The sequence below is a fragment of the Monodelphis domestica genome, chromosome 7 (genome assembly GCF_027887165.1).
Source record: "Monodelphis domestica isolate mMonDom1 chromosome 7, mMonDom1.pri, whole genome shotgun sequence".
NCBI lineage: Eukaryota > Metazoa > Chordata > Mammalia > Didelphimorphia > Didelphidae > Monodelphis > Monodelphis domestica.
Window position 1 is genome coordinate 229688052 of NC_077233.1, and position 22197 is coordinate 229710248.

General features: G+C 36.5%; 1 protein-coding gene across 2 annotated transcripts in view; it reads left to right on the forward strand.

Moving 5' to 3' along the window:
* The first annotated feature begins 3769 nt into the window (after nt 1–3769).
* Nucleotides 3770–22197, forward strand: part of PDZD9 (PDZ domain containing 9) — a 46579-nt gene continuing 28151 nt past the window's right edge. The window contains exons 1-2 of one of the 2 annotated variants that reach the window (XM_007498233.3): nt 3770–4085; nt 5684–5860. In XM_007498233.3, coding sequence (XP_007498295.1) covers nt 4001–4085; nt 5684–5860 — 262 coding nt within the window. In that variant the 5' untranslated portion in view covers nt 3770–4000. The remainder of the gene's footprint in view (nt 4086–5683; nt 5861–22197) is intronic. The other variant, XM_001377182.4, reaches the window with a different exon arrangement.

The following is a 22197-nucleotide window of genomic DNA, read 5'->3' on the forward strand; positions in this document are numbered from 1 at the left end:
CTTTTGTTATGATCAAAACTAAGATAAACTGAGGCACAAAGTTCTGAACACATCCAATTTATTGGTAAGGCTAACAATTACCAATAAAATGGGTCTTAAGCCCCTCAACAAGCTGAAAGATCTTGAATGAGGGCTGACAGATTATTTTTAGAGACAAAAGGAAGAGTCTCTAAAAGCTAAAAAAGAGATCATAAATGGAAAACAATATGATTGGATGGAAGTCTGGAATGCTGAGCTAGCAACAACCTCTCCTATCTTATTCCTAGGGAAAGCTCATTGGTGGTGTCCACTTGCATAGCTAATTAGTGTCACAGTGATAACAGACCAGATTTTTTTTGAAGGACAGCCACTATTGCAGAGATAACAAACCAGACTCCCTGGCATTCCCCTGTATCCTTCAAGGATAACAGATTTCCTTGACGCAAGGATAGAACAGTGATTAACCAGAAAACTGAACTTCTAAACTGAATTAGTTTAGAGAGGAAAGCTGATCTGGACTTAACTCAGAGACAAAGAAACATGACTTTGGCAGTATATAAAATGGTTGTGATACAGAATAAAATCAATTATAAAAATGTAGAGAATAGCAATTTGCTTTTCTAACTTTGAATGTTATTGCTTCTTCCCCACCCCCCACCCCAGACTATCCTTTACTTTATATTTATGTTCCCAATCAGCTATCCTCTTTTTCATTTCTTTGCTGAGACTTGCCACCATGGACACAAGTTTTTCTGTTCTACAAATTATTCTTGCTCTGCAGGCCATACATCCTTTGATGACAGTTTACCTGGGGGCTGGATCTCATCCTCCTTCTATACTAGGTAATTAATGGTTAGTCAACCTCAGTCTTTGTCCCAGGTGATTTCTGAGAGGATAGATCTAGCCCTATCAAGATTCTTGGCACTTTTCCTCAGGCTTAGTGGATTCTCTCTCTCTCTCTCTCTCTCTCTCTCACACACACACACACACACACACACACACACACACTCACACTCACACTCACACTCACACTCACACTCATACTCACTCACACACACACACTTTATATATATATCCTGCCCCTGTTCCCTCTGTTGCCATTATCTGGCTGAGCTCAATTGTGCTACAGAGCACTATAGCACTATCACAATCCTGAACAAATATTTAAGTTTCAGCTTCAGTAAATTAATTTAAGTATTGACTGATTTGATCTTGTGGTCCAAGGGAACAAATTTCCATTAGCATCTCAGTGGCACTAAGAGAAGACCAATAAGGAAGCCTCTTCACTGAGAGTGAGAGGGAAGATGGGGTGTAGATTCTTTTGAAAGCAGGTGAGTCAGTTTATGCAGCCTTGCTCAGAGGAGTGTGATGAGTAATGGGGAGAATATGCTAAATGAGTAAATTAGGGTTAGGGATTAGCTCTCTCTGTTGAGTTTTTAGCTTGTTTGGGTCTTTGGTGCCCTAGATTATGGAGAAAATGAAATCGCTTTGTCTCTTGCACCTGATTCCTGTTTTGAAGAGGTTTGAAGATTGGAGAAAATGTCTAGTCCTTTATTATGTTGGTCATATGATTAATGAGGGGTAAGAAATTCAACTACTGATCCTTTCTCAAAATTCATTAGTCCCTCCAATTACCTACTCTCACCACTGAAGTAAGTTTGTAATTTTTGACTAAGGGCTATAAAGAGCACCAAACACAAGTAGCATGTAAAATACCCCCATATCACTCTTTTAAGATAAATTCAGTTGTGAAGGAGAGGAGAGATTTTAGGATATAATGTTTCCCTGAGAGGAAAAGTTCTAAAACACCATCCTGTGAGAGAGGGAAAGTAGAGGCCTGCTTTATTTTGTTGCCAAGAATCTTGTGCTGTTTAAAATGCTGTTAATATGTAAAGCTATTTATAGTGATTTTAGTCCAAGCCAATAAAAGTTAGGTTTGATATTCAAGAAGGGGAAAATTCAAAGAGCAGAAATGTTTCTCAGCTCAGGCCAATGTGTGTGTGTCCTAATAGGTGATCCTATTAGAGAACGTTTTTGAAATACTTATACCTTAGACTTCCTTATGGATGACCTTGGCTTCTTCAATGTCTGACCAAGCTTGAGGCACTCCACAGTGTCTGCTTCAGGTGCCTTTATGGCATTACAACAAATTATTTCCATCCATCTATTCTGCCAGGGGAATTCTTCATATACTTGGGATGCACCCCCCCCCCCCAACTTACTGACAACTCTGAGGCTACTTTTCTTCTTGCTTTAGCTGCATTGGTTTTGTTTGTACAAAAGGTTTTAAATTTTATCAAATAAAAATTAACCATTTCATCTCTTATGAACTCTCTGTCTCTCATTTGGTCATAAACCCTTCCTCTATTCATAAATAGATTCTTGGTGTTAAAATCCTGCAACTTTGTGTATTTGTTCTGTTTGCATTCCTAATTCTACAGAGCTATAGGAAATTCATCTTAGCTGTGTTTACTGCCTTATGTAGAAAGGAAAGTGCAGAAATATCTTTGGGAACTCATGATTGACTAAAGATACCATATTGTGTTAACATACAGACTGATTTAAAGCTATTTTGAGATATAATAAAACCAAGAGATTGAAATTTTAAATAGTATATGTAAAAATATTTCAAAGAAAATTTAAGAACTTAATGAATTTTAATAATGAATAATGAAAACCTAGGTGGGATTAAAATTTTTTTTAAATTTGATATTACAAACAAAAACCCCATAATTTTGCTATACTTAAGCTGGCTGATTATTGGAATTTAACTTTTAAAAATCATGTTTGTTTAATTCTTTTTGGTTTACTTTTTTACTTGTCAAATAGCCATCTTCACATTTTGTTTATTTGCTAATAATACAGATTTAAAACTTCTGTTTCTAGGATTTGGGGAGAATTTTTAACTTTATTCCAATAAACCCCTCTTTGTTGAATTAATGTTTGCCTTTATTATTTTTAGATTAGGTAAAAAGCTTTCAGTGGAAAAGGGAAATTTTAGATATCAGTCTAGATGCCAGTCCTAAAATTATTTAATCTCTTACTTTATATAGTAATTCTTTTTGCCTTAAAGAAGCACATAATTACTTGAGTTGTTTTGAAATTTAAAGTGTTAATTTTTGTAAAGTGGTGAGCTCAATAAAATGGCTTTTGTTCAATATTTAAACCGACCCTTTATCAAGAAATGCCTATTCAGAAGGGAAATCAGTAGCCATCTTTTGGAAGGATTATACCATCAATAAACCTTTCTAAGTAGATGGGATCTCCTCAGGAAGATTCCACAGCTTTGCCCAGGAGACTGCTCCTGTGCAGAAGAGTGCTTTCTGACTATTCAGAATTTTTCTCCTAATAGTTGAAGCCCATTTATTTTTCCTTCCTTCTCAGAGAAGCTCATTATCACTTTCCTAACAAAATTCTGCATTTCATCTTCCTTCCTAAGACAATAGGCATTGTTTAGTATTTAGTATGTGTAAGATACTGTGCCAAGAAAGCCCTGGGCATACCAAAAAAAAGACAAAAATATAGTCCCGATCCAAAAGGAGCTCACAACTGAAGGACAAAACATATTTAAGTATTCGGGTCGGGGAATCTGGTCCTCCTCCCGTTCTCCCCTTATCTCCTTAACATCCCTCGGTTGCACTTCCCTCACAAGCTTCCTTCCTATTCCCCAAGGAAGTCCCTACGGAAGCTCCCAGCCTCTGCGGTGCTCCCCCGCCCTCGCTGGGGTTTAAAGAACTCTGTGCGACTGCACAGCGCCACCTGGAGGCATTATCTGGATGGGTCCTGGAGCGTGCTCGTCTCGGCTCCGTGTTAACGGAGCATGCTCCGGGGTCGCCGTCTCGAGCCTGAGCCCGTGGCGTCCAAAACTGTTGGTGGAAGTTGGAGGCAACGCTCTGTTCCCCTGGTGGGATTGGCGTAGAGGTTGGCCGGGGGTCTTTCCACGAGGAAACTGCTGCTGGTTCTGGGGTGGCGCTCGTAGGTCACCTCGCCCCAACACTTCACTCCTTCCACTCCCCCAACCATGAAACGTTTTCTCAGGTCCGTGAAGCCTCAGCGCAAAACCTCGAAGAAAGACAGTCTTCCTTTGGATGCTAAGGAAGAGGCAGGTAAGAGGAGCTTTATAGAGCCCCGAGCCGGCACCCTCCCCCCCCCCCCCCCCGTCATTCTCTTCATTTTATGGATGAGGCTGAGGCACAGGGGTCAAATGACTCGCCCTGGGTGATCCAGTTGATATGTGTCAGAGCAGGATTTGAACCTAGGTCCTCATGACTCCCCAGGGGCAGTCGCCACTCCAGACTGTTTCTGAAATGTAAGCAGGATGATATTAGTCTTGAATGGGGACAAAGGGATGCAAATACAAAGAATGAAGGAGCCTTTGCTTTAAGCTGTGCTAAGGTAACTTTGGCAAGTACCTTGACTTTGCTCCTACCATTACACTTTGCCCCTAGCTTTGTGGCATTGGGCAGATCATTTCCTTTGTTCCTGTAAAAACGAGTGAGTTGTTGGTCAAACATTTGTTAGGAGCTTACATTCCAATGGAGCATGGAACATACAAATAACTGCATGCGAAATATATGCAGGGTAAATTGAAGGTAGTCTGAGGGGGAAGGCACTAGCATTTAAGGGAACCTGACTAGAAGGAAGTAGATTAGATCTCTGGTCTAACTTCCATGTCACAGTTTCTGTAAAGTGGGAGTAATATATTAGCCCTGAAAAAGTAGCACCTTTCCCCCTCAGCAGTTTTTTTTTTTGGCCCAGAATTTTGAGAATCAAATAATAGTTCGCTATGAATAGATTTAATTACATTATTTAATTTGACAATATGAAATAGGTGTTCTTATTACCTCCATTTTATAGACAAGGAAACTGAGGTTCACAAAGGTTAAATTTCTGCCCAGACCAGGGTCAACACAGCTAAGATTCAAATGCTGTCTTCCTGGCACCAAGTCCAGTTTTTTTATACACTATGCCATGCTTTCTCCATTACATAAATTAAGATGTATTATTAATAACGAATCATTTTTATTTCCTTTATGCAGAATACCACTAAATTGTGGTTAGTATTAAATAATAGATTTTCATACTTCTGGATTTCTTGAGCTTAATAAAAAGACTAGTACCAAACTTCTTTTCCTTTATACTCTTTGGTGACCATCATTTTCTCAGATTTCTGGAAAATGGTAGTTAATCACAGTGAATTACTGGTCAGGCTAGGCATTTTATTTCAGCGAGTAAGACCCAAAGTTTTGATGGTGAAAGTAAAATTAGATAGAGGAAGGAATATGAATTTATTAACCATGGAATAATTCTGTTTCCCCAACTTTACCAAGAGATTTGCCTGATCACATTTGAGTTTTTCCCAGCCCTAAGTAGCACTTCAGGGAGATTGAAACTGGAGAAAGTGCAGTATTTAACAGTCTAAAAATTGTATTTAATTTTTGATTTCCAAACTAAGATATGTGGAATTAGAGAAGAGTCTAAAAATAGCAATTATTGTCATTTCTTTAAAATTTTATTTGTGAAATATTGAAAAATTAACCATGACCTGAAAACAATTACTGTCAAAAACGTTTCCCTGGGTAAAAGTACTTAATGGATTGAATTTTTTAAAAAGGTAATTTTCTAATCCTTAAATTTTCTGTTATGAAATTTATGTCCATAGAAAATAGATGTTAGATAGACATTGCTGTCTTTCTGTTTAAAGGGGAGCCTCCATCTCAAATGCTGCCTTCACCATATGCCTTGGGCACAATAATAAAGACCTCTCTTAAAATGAGATCCCAAGGACTAGGACTCATTGTCTTCCAACATGGACCTTATCTTCAGATATGCAACATTGTGGAGAAAGGAACAGCTGCCAAGGATGGAAGACTAAAGCCAGGTGATCAATTGGCTACCTAGATCTTATAGAGTATTAACAGTTTACTTGTTTAATCCACCTAGAATTTACCTTTATTCCATTCTAGAATCTAGTTACTATGTTATATATGTTCACTTTGAGACTCCTTCAATAGTCAGAAGACTCTTTGACCTGATTAGTCTAATTGGTTTTCTATGTTAGTAAAGCTTTTCTCTTTAGAAGAGGAAAGAAATATTTTTAATTAAATTCAGCATGTATTTATTGAATGCATATTATAGAAGATAGAAAAAAATGTAAGGCTGTCTCTGAATTCAAAGAAATTTAAAAACTTACTAAGTAGACAACATTTATATAGTTATAGTAATTAGAAGCAGTAAATTATTAAATGACAAATTGCAGATAATCAAATAGCACAAGATATGGTAGTGACTAATAATTGATATGAGTGCTCAATCATTCAAGCCAAAGATATTTATTGAATGCTTACTACGTGATAGACATGTTATGCACTGGGGATACAAAATAAGGAGTCATCATGTAGGGGCGGTATGGGAGCAGCTTGGGACTGGAAAAGCTACTGCAGAAGATTTGAGTGAAGCCAAAAGAAGTGAGCTTTAAATGTCAAATAGAGGAATTTATATTTGATCCTAGAGGTAATAGGGAGCCACTAAAGTTTATTGAGAATGTCTATTGCTAGGGAGTATGTATGATGTGATCAGAACTATACTTTAGAAAAAAATACCCTGAGCTGGGTGCCTCAGTGGATTGAGAGGCTGGTCTAGAGATGGGAGGTCCTAGGTTCAAATCTCAGACACTTCCTAGCTGTGTGACCTTGGGCAAGTCACTTAACCCCCATTGCCTAGGCCTTACCACTCCCACCTTGAAACCAATACACAGTGTTGATTCTAAGGTGGAAGGTAAAGGCTTAAAATAATTACTTTGGCATCCTTCATTTTGACTGATGGATTAGAGTGGAGAGAGACTTGAGGCAGTGAGACTAATTAGAAAACTATTGCAGTAGTTAAGGTGAGAGGTAACATGAGTCTGAACCAGGATAGTGGCTATATGTAGTGAGAAGGGGACATAGAGTTGTGATGTTGTGAAAGTTGAAAAGTCAAGATATGGCAATAGAGTCAATATCCAGGTGAGAAAGAATGAAAAGTTGGAGATGACACTTAGATTTTGAGTTTGGGTGACTAGAAGGCAGTTGGTGATGTGGAATTAGAATTTAGGAGAGAGAGATTAGATTTGGGAATCTACATAGAGATTCAACAAGGTAGGTGCTGAGAGCACAAAGATAAAAATGAGGTAGCCTTGAGGTCCTTACATTCCACTAAGGAATGCAGCTTGTGTACAAATAAGTAAATGTGTTATACATACAAAATAAACATATTTGGGGGGACAGGGCAAAATCAAGAAAAGCCTTTTATAGAAAGTAGCACTTGAATTGGGTCTTGAAAGGAGGTATTTCTAAGAGATTGAGATTAGGAAGAACATTTGTTATGGAAGACAGCCTGTACAAAGGCACAAAGAAAAGACATGGAATATTATTTACCCGCAATAGTAAGTTGACATTTTTATCAAGAATATGGATTGAATATATAATTAATTTGGAAAAGTGGGCTGAAACCAGATTGCAAAAGACTTTAAATGCTAAACAGGAGTTGTTTTTTTTTAATAATTAAATTAATTTAATGACCTCAATAAACTTCTGGAAAATGACATGTTTGGATTTCTGCTTTAGGAGTATCAATTTGGGACTTCTATTGCCAAGATGGTAGAGTAAGGAAGTTGCTTTCCTAAGCCCTTCCAAATCCCCCTCCAAACAAGCCTAAACAAAAGCCTTATGCCACATTTTGGAGAAGTGAAGCAGTTTTCCAGACCAGAGCAGCTTGGAGGACCGGAGCTAAGTCTAAGCAGGCAACAACAAAGATGGGCTTGCACCCCAGTGGACCATATGAGGCCCCACCTCCTTAGCAGCCTGACATTAAACTTCTTCAAGGTTCCACCCCTGGGTCCAGCCAACAGCATGGCTCCATCCCAGGGGCTGGCCAATGGTGAAGCTCCATTCCTTGGGGCAGGGCAGTGGTGAGGCTCCACTCCTAGAGTTGTCCAAGTGATGTCTCTCTCTAGTGCAAGGCAACAGTGAGGCTTCCCACCAGTGGAAGCCAACAGGGGAAACCCCCTACTAGTGTAAGCCAACATCTAGATCTTTTTTTAATTGAAAATCTTTAATTAATTAATTTAGAAGATTTCCCTCCTCCCCACCCCCCAGCCAATGAGCAATTCCACTGGGTTTTAAATGTGTCATTGATCAAGACCTATTTCCATATTATTATGATCGCTTAGAGTCTACATCCATAATCATATCCCCATCGACCTATATGATCAAGCAGTTGTTTTTCTTTTGTGTTTCTACTTCCACATTTTTTTCTCAGTTCTTTCTCTGGACAGCATCTAGATCTTGAGGGATGATGCAAGCCAGAAGCAAAGCCCCAAGCCTCAGCACAAGAAATATGTGATAGCACCTTCTCTAGCCCACAAGCAAGGCTCAACTTTACAGTAAAATAAAGAAAAAGAAAATATGACATAAACTAGTAAAAATTAACCAAAAAGCCAAAAAAAGAATAGAACTCTAGGTACTTGTATAATATAATTTAAAAAAAAATAATAAATACTATAATTTAAAGAACTCTAGATAGATACGGTGAAAAACATATTAAAGGACACCATTGTCAAAAATGTTTCATGTGCAGCATCAAATAAAAATTTATATTGGTCTCAGGCCCCCCAAAAGACTTTAAAAATAAAAACAAAAACGTTAGAAGAAAAACTGTGGTATGTGGAGGTGGGTAAGAATGAGAGTAATACAGGAAAACCACGAAAAAAGATTCAACAGCTTTTTAAAGGAAAGACAAAAAATGGAAAAATATCTAAAAATTTGCCAAAGAAAAATTTCTTAAAAAGTAAAATTGGCCAAATGGAAATAGAGGTACAAAAATTCAATGTAGAAAACAAGTTCATAAAAAGAAGTAGCCAAAAGGAAAAGGAGATACATAAGCTCACTGAATAAAATAATTAAAAAAAAATAGAATTAGACAAATAGAAACTGATTCCATGAGACTTCAAGAAATAATCAAAAGCAAAAGAATGAAAACAATAAAATTTCTCATTGGAAAAACAACTGACTTGGAAAATAGAACACAGATAATTTAAGAATTACTGAACTGTCTGAAAACCAAGAGAGAGAAAAAAAGAACCTTGTGATCTTCAAGAAACTATCAAAGAAAAGTGCCCTGACCTGGAATCAGAGGCTAGAATAGAAATGGAAAGAATCCACTGATCACCTCTTTAAAGAAATCTCCAAAGGAAAAATCCCAGAATTATTATAGTTAAATTCCAGAGCTTCCAGACTAAAGAAAAAATACTTCAAATATCCAAAAAGAAACAATTAAAATATCATAGAGCCAAAATCAAAATTACACAAGACTTAGCAGCTTCCACTTTATTTTTTTCCAATTTAAAATCTTTCATTAACTTAAACATTCACAAAAGTTGGACAGACTGTAAATTAAAGATGATGAATCTGTTCAATTCAGAATACATTAAGAAAAGATGACTTTTCTTCACACATAGTATGATAAACAATATAGAAGAGCAAATGACTTAAAAGTTGTAACAGCCCACTGAGTAATGACTTTTAAATTTATAAAGATACATATATATTTCTCTAACAATTCAGTGATGGTCTGCAAAAAATTTCTGACTTTATGCTCTATAAAGGCTAGATGCAACTTTCCAATACCACTAATTTTATTTCATAAACTCAACTTGGCTGACTATTCAGTTGAAGTTGAGAGGAACAAACATACATATTTCAGTTAAGTGAAATTTCCCTTTTCATCATTCACTTCAGGAGCAAATCATCCTTATCTTTTGTAGGATTGACATATATTCGGCAATCATATGAGTCAGTGGATCACTTTTTCCCTTTTCCATTTTTTACCTCCCTTTCTGTGTTGAAGACTTTGATCACCACCTCCTGTTTTTTGTTTCCTTGTTTTTAGCTTAGGAATCATTTCAGCTGCATACAACATTACCAACTTTCATGATGGGAACCATACAAGTCATAGGCTGCCATCTTCGTGCTTGAGCTGAACCCATACTCTGCCCCTATATTGAAGATCATGATTCCAGTCTGGAGTATATTTTATTTTTCTCAATGTGTACATTAAGTCCAACTGCCAGGCATACATCTTGTATTTCTGTAGCTGTAGGATTCTCACCAGCTTTGTCAATTGGAATCTGTCTTCCCTCAGCAATTGTCTTCTTGTTATTTAAATATGCAGGATAAATGCAAATCAACCTGTCCTTATTTGCTGGAGACTGATCTACATATGCTATCTTCCCATGGTTTTGCATTCTCCTGTAGCTTCCATTTTAAAGGATTGCAGGGTTTGGAATATTATCTCAGAAGGCAGAGGAAGTAGGATTACAACTTAGAATCACCTACACAGTGAAATTCAGTATAATAAAGGGGGGGGGGGATGGATATTTAATGAAATTGAGAATTTTTAAGAATTCCTAATGAAACATGGGAAAATTTGACATTCAAACAGAAGACTAAAGAGAAGCATAAGGAAGTAAACAGGAAAGAGAAAATGTAAGATTCAATAAGACTAAACTATTAAGCTATATTCTCATATGGGAAGACCATACTTACAACTCCTATGTATGTTATCAATATTATGGCAATTAGGAGGAATATACATAGAGGGTATGGGTGTAAATTGCCTATAATGGGAAGATATCCAAAGCAAAATTAATGGAGGAGAAAGAAGACTACACCAGGAGAAAAGGGAAGGAAGAGATAAAATGGGATAAATGATCTCACATAAAAGAGGCCTAATAGAACTATAACAAAAGAGGGGAAGATGGGGGTAGGGGAAACACTTGAACCTTACTCTCATCAGGTTTGACTCACAGAAGGAATAAAGTATATACTCAGATATAAACATCTATATTATCCTAAAAGGAAGTAAAAAGGAATAGGGGAAAGGAAAGGAGGAAGACTTATAGAAGGGAAGAACATTTGGGATGGTAGTCAGATATAAAATACTTAGGAGGAGAGACAAGGTGAAAGGAGAGAGAGAGAGAATAAAGGAGAAAGTAAATGAAGTATAGGAGGAAATAATAAAAACTAATGGGGAACCTCAACTTTTACCTCTCAGAATTAGATAAATCTGACAAAAAAACAAAACAAAACAAAACAAAAGAAAGAAGTTAATAGAATTTAGACAAGTTAGATATGACAGACCTTTGGATAAAATTAAATGGGAATAGAAAACTATATACCTTTTTTAAGCAGGTTATGGTACCTACACAAAAATTAACCACGTATTAGGGCATTAAAACCTCACAATCAAATGCAAAAAAGCAGATATTAAATGCATCTTTTTTCAGATCATAATGCAATAAAATTATATTCAATAAAAGCCCATGGAAAGAGAGATTAAAAATTAATGGGAAATTCAATCATCTTAATTCTAAAGAATAAATGGGTCAAAGGGTAAATCATAGGAACAATAATTTTATTAAGGAGAATGACAGCAATGAGACAACATACCAAATTCATGGGATACAGTTAAAGAAGTACTTTTGGGAATATATAATTGCTTACATCAGTAAAATAGAGAACAGATTAACAAATTAGGCATGCAATTAAAAATAACAAGAAAAATAACAAATTAAAAATCCTCAAGCACCAAGCTGAAAATTATTTCCGTTGATATTCTTGATCTTTTGTACTTCCAGATGAACTTTGTAATACTTTTTTTCTAATTCTATAAAAAAGTTTTTGGTAGTTTGATAGATATAGCACTGAATAAGTAAATTAATTCAGGTAGGATTGTCATTTTTATTATATTAGCTCATCCTACCCATGAGCAATTAATGTTTTTCAAATTGTTTAGATCTAGTTTAATTTGTGTGGACTGTTTTGTAGTTGTGTTCATTTAATTAATTTGTTAGGTTCCCAGATATTTTATCTTGTTTAGAGTAATTATAAATGGAATTTCTCTTTCTAATTCTCACTGCTGCTGGGTTTTGTTGGAAACATAGGAATGCTGATGGTTTATGTGGGCTTATTTTGTACTCTGCAACTTTGCTAAAGTTGTTAATTATTTCCAGTAACTTTTAGTTGATTTTCTAGGATTCTTTAAATATACCATCATATCATCTGCAGAGTGATAGTTTAGTTTCCTTATTGTGTACTTTAATTCCTTCAATTTCATTTTCTTCTTTAATTACTATAGCAGCTACAGTAGCTAGATAGCTATTAAGCTCTCACTCTTTGTGGATGATATGATGGCATATTTAAAGAACCCTAGAGAATCAAGTAAAATGCTAGTGGAAATAATCAACAACTTTAGCAAAGTTGCAGGATACAAAATAAACCCACACAAGTCATCAGCATTTCTATATATCTCCAACACATCTCAGCAGCAAGAATTAGAAAGAGAAATTCCATTTAAAATCACCCTAGACAGACTTCCGGGTAAAAATGGCTGCAATCTAGACGCGAATTGCTTCCTCTCCCCAGCACCCAACGAAATAGACTACCTCAAAAGAGCATAAAAATCATCTTTGGAAGAATGGAGGGACTCTAAAGTAGGGCACGGCAATGAAGGTACGTGGGGTTTGAGCATTTCCACACTATAAAAAGGAGAAAAAGCTCACATCCAAATGTGAACTGAACCACCCTCCCCCACCTCACCTATGGAACCAGAGTAGGGACCAGTGAAAGAGTGAGTGAGGAACATCTCTGTAGTGATGGGGGGGTGGGGGGCACACCAGGGTCCTTGGGATCAAACTAGGACTGCCAGGTAACTACCCCTCAGAGCGGTTTCATAGGAGAGCCCTGCGCACTGGAGAGCACACAGACCGCGGGGGCTCTTGCAAACTTCGGATGCTGGGGAGACTCTTAAGAGACTGCCTGAGGCAAAAGCTCTGCTCCTTGCTGTAGTGAGGGGGGCGGGCATGGTAGGATCCCTGGGAACTGACAATGTCTACCAGGGAACTACCCCTCAGAGCGTTTTCACAGGAGACTCCTGTAAACGGGAGAGGAGACTACGGACCACATGGGTGGGCGCGCTAACAAACTGCGGAGGCTGCTGGGGAAGAACCAGCCAGAGGCAAAAGCACCGCCACTTAAATCCACGGAAAACCCTCCCATCTCACTCAGACCTCTGACTAAAAAGAAAAGGGAAAACCACCAAAGGGATGGCTCATACTGCCCAAGATCAACTCTCCAAGAAGAAAAGCAAAAAAGTGACTATTGAAAACTTTTACGGAGGGAAAACCCAGGCTACAGAAGAAAAAGAGGATGGAATTCAAACAAAATCAAAACTTTCCCCCCCCAAAATGGAAATTCTCCACAAGTTCTGGAAGAACTTAAAATGGAGCTTATCCAAAAGAGGGAAACCTTTTGGCAAGAAAAATGGGAAAAAATTCAGAAAAAGGTCAACAGTCTGATAGACAAGAACACCCAATTGGAGAAACAGCTGGAAGCCTCAAAAAGCAGGGCAGACCAAACTGAAAAGCAAAATCAGTCCTTAAAGACCAGAATCAAGCAACTGGAAGACAATGATCTTGCAAAACAGCAAGAATTAATAAAGCAAAGTCAAAAAATTAATGAATTAGAAGAAAACATAAAATATCTCACTGACAAGATGACAGACCAGGAAAACAGAGGAAGGAGAGACAATTTGAGAATCATTGGTCTACCTGAAAAACCAGAGATAAACAAAAATCTCAATGCCATACAAGAAATAATTGAAGAAAATTGCCCTGATGTTCTCAAACAAGGGGGCAAAATAGAAATTGAAAGGCTTCATAGAACACCCTCTATACTAAATCCCCAAAAGACAACCCCCAGTAATGCAATTGCCAAATTCAAGAGCTCCCAAGCTAAGGAGAAAATCTTACAAGAAGCTAAAAAAAGAAACTTTAGATACAGAGGAGCACCAATAAGGATTACACAAGACCTAGCAGCGGCCATGCTAAAAGAACTCAAAGCCTGGAACATCATATTCAGAAAGGCAAGAGAACTGGGTCTTTAACCAAGAATCAGCTACCCATCAAAACTGACTATATACTTCGAGGGGAAAGTATGGGCATTCAAAAAAATAGAAGATTTCCAAATACTTGTAAAGAAAAGACTAGAACTCAGTGGAAAGTTTGACATCTAAACACAAAGAGCAAGAGAAACATGAAAAGGTAAATATGAAAGAAAGGGAAAAGGAGAAAAATGCTTTTCCCCCCCTTTTATTCAAACTCTCTTATATAAGGGCTACAATTAGATCAAATTATATATATTAACATATGGGGGAAATGTTATGTGTAACTCTCAAAATTGTATGCATTAATAGAGTAATCAGAAGAATCACTCATAGGGAAAGATTGGGGCATTAACATGATTTGGAGGAAAAAAACAAAAAGAAAGAAAAAAGGAGGGGGAATCAGTGATGGTACTAATATATACTTGAAGAAATAGAAATAAATTAAATAGAATAATCTTTGTCACACAAAGATACACACAGGAAGGAGAGGGGAAGAATTCTCTTATAAGAAGGAGTAGAAAAGAGTGCTAATTGGTGTTACTTAAACCTTAATCTCAGTGAAATCAACTCTGAGAGGGAAAAGCATCTTGATCCATTGGGATCTTGAATTCTATCTTATCCAACAGGATAAGGGAGAAGGGAAAACTAAGGAGGGCTGGGGAGAGGGAGTACAAAAAGGGAGTGAAGGAGAGGGGGAGGGGAAGGGAACAAAAAGGGAGGGGCCAGAAAGGGAAGCATAACAAGGAAGGGGAATAGGGGGACTGATTTAAAGTAAACCACTGGTATAAAATGTTATAGCAAAAGAAAAAAGGTCAGAATTAGGGGAGGAGATCAAAATGCTCAGGAATTCACAAATGACAATCATAACTTTGAATGTGAATGGGATGAACTCACCCATAAAACATAGACAAATAGCAAAATGGATTAGAATCCAAAACCCTACCATATATTGTCTTCAAGAAACACACATGAGGTGACTCACAAGGTCAGAATTAAAGGTTGGAGTAAGACCTATTGGGCCTCAACTGACAGAAAGAAGGCAGGAGTTGCAAACATGATATCTGACAAAGCCAAAGCAAAAATAGACCAGATTAAAAGGGAGTATAGATAATGAGAAAATATCAGTAATCAACATGTATGCACCAAATAATATAGCACCCAAATTTCTAATGGAGAAACTAGGAGAACTGAAGGAAGAAATAGACAGTAAAACCATATTAGTGGGAGACTTAAACCAACCACTATCAAATTTAGATAAATCAAATAAAAAAATAAAAAAGAGGTAAAAGAGGCGAATGAGAAATCTTAGAAAAATTAGAGTTAATAGATAAATGGAGAAAAAAAAATAGGGACAAAAAGGAATACACCTTCTTTTCAGCAGCATGTGGCACATTCACAAAGACTGACCATACACTAGGTCATAAAAACATGGCATATAAAACCAGAAAAGAAGAAATAATAAATATAACCTTTTCAGATCATAAGGCAATAAAAATAATCAGTAAGGGTACATGGAGAGCAAAATTAAAAATCAATTGGAAATTAAATAATATGATGCTCCAGAATTGGTTAGTTAGAGAACAAATCATAGAAACAATAATTTCAATGGAGAAAATGACAATGGTGAGACATCCTTTCAAACCTTATGGGATTCAGCCAAAGCAGTAGTCAGAGGAAAATTCATTTCCCTGACTGCATTTATTAACAAATTAGGGAGGGCAGAAATAAGTGAATTGGACATGCAAATCAAAAAACGTGAAAGCGAACAAATTAAAAACCTCCAGAAAAAAACCAAATTAGAAATCCTAAAAATTAAGGGAGAAATTAATAAAATTGAAAGTGATAGAACTATTGAACTAATAAGACAAGAAGATGGTACTTTGAAAAAACAAACAAAATAGACAAAGTACTGGTCAATTTAATTTAAAAAAGGAGAGAAGAAAAGCAAATTAACAGTATCATAGATGGAAAGGGGGACCTTACCTCCAATGAAGAAGAAATTAAGGCAATCATTAAAAACGTCTTTGCCCAATTATATGGCAAGAAATATGCCAATCTAGGTGATATGGATGAATATATACAAAAATATAAATTGCCTATACTAACAGAAGAAAAAATAGAATTCTTAAATAATCCCATATCAGAACAAGAAATCCAACAGGCCGTCAAAGAACTCCCTAAGAAAAAATCCCCAGGGCCTGATGGATTCACAAGTGAATTCTATCAAACATTCACAGAACAGCTAATCCCAATACTATACAAACTATTTGACATAATAAGCAAAGAGGGAGTTCTACCAAATTCCTTTTATGACACAAACATGGTACTGATTCCAAAGCCAGGCAGGTCAAAAATGGAGAAAGAAAACTAGAGACCAATCTCCCTAATAAACATAGATGCAAAAATCTTTTTTTTTTTTAAACCCTTACCTTCCATCTTGGAGTCAATACTGTGTATTGGCTCCAAGGCAGAAGAGTGGTAAGGGCTAGGCAATGGGGGTCAAGTGACTTGCCCAGGGTCACAGAGCTGGGATGTGTCTGAGGCCAGATTTGAACCTAGGACCTCCCGTCTCCAGGCCTGGCTCTCAATCCACTGAGCTACCCAGCTGCCCCCGATGCAAAAATCTTAAACAGGATACTAGCAAAAAGACTCCAGCAAGTGATCAGGAGGGTCATTCACTATGATCAAATAGGATTTATACCAGGAATGCAGAACTGGTCCAATATTAGGAAAACCGTCCACATAATTGACCATATCAACAAACAAACCAACAAAAATCACATGATTATCTCAATAGAACCAGAAAAAGCCTTTGATAAAATACAACACCCATTCCTATTAAAAACACTAGAAAGCATAGGAATATAAGGGCCTTTCCTAAAAAAAAAAAAATAAACAGTATATATATCTAAAACCATCAGCATACATCATCTGCAATAGAGATAAACTAGATGCATTCCCAATAAGATCAGGAGTGAAACAAGGATGCCCATTATCACCTCTATTTAACATTGTACTAGAAACACTAGCAGAAGCAATTAGAGAAGAAAAAGAAATTGAAGGCATTAAAATAGGCAATGAGGAGACCAAGCTATCACTCTTTGTGGTTGATATGATGGTATACTTAAAGAATCCTAGAAAATTGACCAAAAAGCTAGTTGAAATAATCAACAACTTTAGCAAAGTTGCAGGATACAAAATAAACCCATATAAGTCATCAGCATTTCTATATATTTCCAACACATCTCAGCAGTAAGAATTAGAAAGAGAAATCCCATTCAAAATCACCTTAGACAGAATAAAATACTTAGGAATCTATCTGCTGAGACAAACACAGGAACTATATGAAAACAACTACAAAACACTCTCCACACAACTAAAACTAGACTTGAGCAATTGGAAAAACATTAACTGCTCATGGGTAGGATGAGCCAATATAATAAAAATGACCATCCTACCCAAACTCCTCTATCTATTTAGTGCCATACCCATTGAACTTCCAAATTTTTTTTTTACTGAATTAGAAAAAAACCATAACAAAGTCCATTTGGAAGAACAAAGGATCAAGTATATCCAGGGAAATAATGAAAAAAAATACAAACAAAGGTGGCCTTGCAGTCCCAGATCTTAAACTATATTATAAAGCAGTGTTCATCAAAACAATTTGGTAATGGCTAAGAGATAGAAAGGAGGATCAGTGGAATAGACTTGGGGTAAGTGACCTCAGCAAGACAATCTATGACAAATCCAAAGATCCTAGTTTTTGGGACAAAAATCCACTATTTGACAAAAACTGCTGGGAAAATTGGAAGACAGTGTGGGAGAGATTAGATTTGGATCAACACCTCACACCCTACACAAGATAAACTCTGAATGGGTGAATCACTTGAATATAAAGAAGGAAACTATAAGTAAATTAGGTGAACACAGAATAGTATACATGTCAGACCATTGGGAAGGGAAAGATTTTAAAACCAAGCAAGACATAGAGTCACAAAATGTAAAATAACTTTGATTACATAAAATTAAAAAGTGTTTGTACAAACAAAACCAATGCAACCAAAATGAGAAGGGAAGCAACAAATTAGGAAACAATCTTCATGTCAAAAACCTCTGACAAAGGTCTAATTACTCAAATTTATAAAGAGCTAAATCAATTGTACAAAAAAATCAAGCCATTCTCCTATTGTTAGATGGGCAAGGGACATGAATAGGCAGTTTTCAGCTAAAGAAATCAAAACTATTAATAAGCACATGAAAAAGTGTTCTAAATCTCTTATAATCAGAGAGATGCAAATCAAAACAACTCTGAAGTATCACCTCACACCTAGCAGATTGGCTAACATGACAGCAAAGGAAAGTAATGAATGTTGGAGGGGATGTGGCAAAGTTGGGACAGTAATTCATTGCTGGTGGACTTGTGAATTGATCCAACCATTCTGGAGGGCAATTTGGAACTATGCCCAAAGGGTACTAAAAGACTTTGATCCAGTCAAAGCACTGCTGGGTTTGTACCCCAAAGAGATAAGGGAAAAGACATGTACAAGAATATTCATAGGTATGCTCTTTATGGTGGCAAAAAACTGGAAAATGAGGGGATACTCTTCAATTGGGGAATGGCTGAACAAATTGTGGTATATGTTGGTGATGGAATACTATTGTGCTAAAAAGAATAATAAAGTGGAGGAATTCCATGGGACTGGAATGACCTCTAGGAAGTGATGCAGAGTGAAAAGAGCAGAGCCAGGAGAACATTGTACACAGACTGATACACTGTGGTACAATTGAACATAATGGACTTTCCCATTAGTGTTAATGCAATGTCCCTGAACAACCTGCAGGGATCAAGGAGAAAAAAAAACAAAACCACTACCCACAAGCAGAGGACAAACGGTGGGAGTAAAAACACCGAGGAAAGGCAACAGCTTGACTACAGGGGTGGAGGGGATATGATTGAGGAAAGACTCTAAATGAAAACCCTAATGCAAAAACCAATAATATGGAAATGAGTTCAGATCGAGGACATGTGATACCCAGAGGAATCACTCATCGCCAATGGGAGGGGGGGGAGGGAGAAAATGATCTTCGTTTCTAATGAATAATGTTTGAAAATGACCAAATAAAATAATGTTTAAAAGGAAAAAAAAAGGAAATCAGATTATCAATTTTTGCATACTGGTTTGATGTTTTCTTTTTAGTTAATTAGTCCTATTTGATAAATTGTTTTTAACAAACAAAAATTAGTCTCCCCGTATATCCTGTTTCTAGGGTCAAAGCTGAAGGGGCTTGCTTTAATTTATTAGGCAAAATTGGCATGTATTACGTAATAAATTGATGTGCTAATAAGTTAAAAAAATCACCCTAGACAGTATAAAATACTGTGAGATTTAAAATAGTGAAGCCCATAAACTGTAGTGAGTTAAAATGGTGGGAGATATAAATTGTGATAGATATAAGAGAGGGTGAGTAAATTTGACCACAGAAAATATGTTTCACTACAGTGTCTTGGTTTTTAAATCAAATATAAGGTGGTCGCCAGGGAAATATTCCCAATTATTCAAATACCCAAGTCAACTGGGTTTTATAGAGATTTTAATTAATACAAATGTGGAATTAAAGAAAAGAGAGAAAGAGAGAAAAAGGAAATAAGTATGAAGGGCCTTAAGCCAACATGGCCTAGACCTGATTCTTAATTAAGAGAGAGAGATCAGTCAGTCTTTTAACACTCACCACAAGGTCTGCCTAAGCAAGGATTCTAGTGACACCAGGCCAGCATCATCTCAGCTGCTTTCACCAGCTCCCTCCTCCATCTGAATGTTTCAGAATCAGTCCTTCCTCAATCTGAATGTTTCAGAATGATCCTCCTCAATCTGAATGTTTCATAATGACCTCCTCAATCTGAATGTTTCATAATGACCTCCTCAATCTGAATGTTTCAGAATGAACTCCAGCTCTTCTCTGAGCTCTTATTTTTAAGGGCAAAATCTCCTATGTCACTTCCCCTAAGTTCTTCCATCTACCAATCTCTGTAGATGTTTTCCAAAAGACAGCCCATTTTGAATTCACAGCTGAATAGATTAATCTCTTTAGTAAGTCAGAAAAAATGCTGCTGTGTCGACTAATTTCATTAAGAGAAAACCTCTGAGTATGTTTTCACCTTTTAGGTCTAAGTAGTTTACAAGTTGCCCCACCTTTATAGGCACCTAGCATCCCATTGTATCAATTCCAAAAACAGGCATGGCTCAAAGAACTTCTTTCCTTTATAAGTATGGTTTTCAAGTACTTTCATTGTTTAGCAAGGAGTTTTCTCCCCTAAAGCAGTCTTAAGTAGGGGTGGAGTAGGGATACTACCATAGCAAGGAGTTTTCACATTCAAGTAGAGTTCTCACTATCTGGTAGGGAATTATTTCAAGTAGGGAATTGGAGGATTCCTCAATGTGGAGTAAAATTTTTAACATTCATAAGTCTGTGAAATTTTAAGGTTTACAATACTTAAGAATCTACCTGCCGAGACAGACACAGGAACTATATGAACACAACTACAAAACACTCTCCACAGAATTAAAACTAGATCTAAATAATTGGAAAAACATTAACTGCTCATGGGTAGGACGAGCTAACATAATAAGAATGACCATCCTACCCAAACTTATTTAGTGCCATACCCATTGAACTACCAAAAAACTTTTTACTGATTTAGAAAAAAAGCAGCCCAAAATTCATTTGGAAGAACAAAAGATCCAGGATATCCAGGGGAATAATGAAAAAAAAATGTGAAGGAAGGTGACCTTGCAGTACTAGATCTCAAACTATACTATAAAGCAGTGGTCGTCAAAACAAATACGGTACTGGCTAAGAGGAGGATCAGTGGAATAGACTTAGGCTAAGTGGCCACAGCAAGACAGACTAGTATAAGCCCAAAGAACCCAGCTTTTGGGACTAAAATCCACTATTTGATAAAAAAAAACTGGGGAAAATTGGAAGACAGTGTGGGAGAGATTAGGTTTGGATCAATACCTCACACCCTACACCAAGATAAACTCTGAATGGGTGAATGACTTGAACATAAAGAATGACACTAAGTAAATTAGGTGAACACAGAATAGTATATACATATCAGACTTTGGGGAAAGGAAAGGTTTTAGAACCAAGCAAGACTTAAAAAAAAATCACAAAATGTAAAATAAATAATTTTGATTACATCAAATGAAAAAAGTTAGCATTTCTAGTACAATATTAAATAATAGAGGTGTGATGATGAGCATCCCTGCTTCACTCTTGATCTTATTGGGAAGGCTTCTAACTTGTCCCTATTACAGATATTTGCTGGTGATGTTAAATAAATACTGCTTATTATTTTGAGAAAAAGGCCCTTCTATTCCTATACTTTTTAGTATTTTCAATAGGAATGGGTGTTGTAGTTTGTCAAAGGCTTTTTCTCCATCTACTGAGATAATAATGTGATTTTTGTTTGCTTATTGATATAGTCAATTATGTGGATGTTTTTCCTAATATTAAACTATTCTTGCATTCCTGGTATAAATCCCACCTGACCATAGTAAATAATCCTTGTGACAACTTGTAGCCTTTTAGCTAGCATTGTATTGAATATTTTTGCATCTATGTTCATTAAGGATATTGGTCTATAGTTTTCCTTCTCTGTTTTTGGTCTTCTTGGCTTGGGAATCAGTATCATATTTGTATCATAAAAAGAATTTGGTAAGACTCCTTTGCCTATTTTGTCACATCTTTTGTAGAGTATTGGGACTAATTGTTCTTTAAATGTTTGATAGTGTAGGATTTAAATTTATGTCCAAATACTTCAATTATTATTTTTATAAATTTTATTATCTAACAAAATAGAACCATGTGACTTAGTTTTTCTACTTGCTCAAAAAACCCTGTACCACCAAAGCCATGACAGGTGGAACTACACCCAATTTATATCCTATCTACATCAGTATGTAACAACAGGAAGTGAGTAGGGTTCTGGGAATCATAGTTTTGCTGTGTATAGTAGGTTTTAGGGTAACAGATTCTAATTACACAATAGAATTCACTTGTGAATCCATCTGGTCCTGGTGGTTTTTTCTTAAGGAGTTCTTTGATGGCTTGTTCAATTTCTTTTTCTGATTTGGGACTATTTAAGTATTCTAGTTCCTCTTCTGTAAGTCTAGGCAATTTATATTTTTGTAAATTCATCCATTTCACCTAGATTACCATATTTATTGCCATATA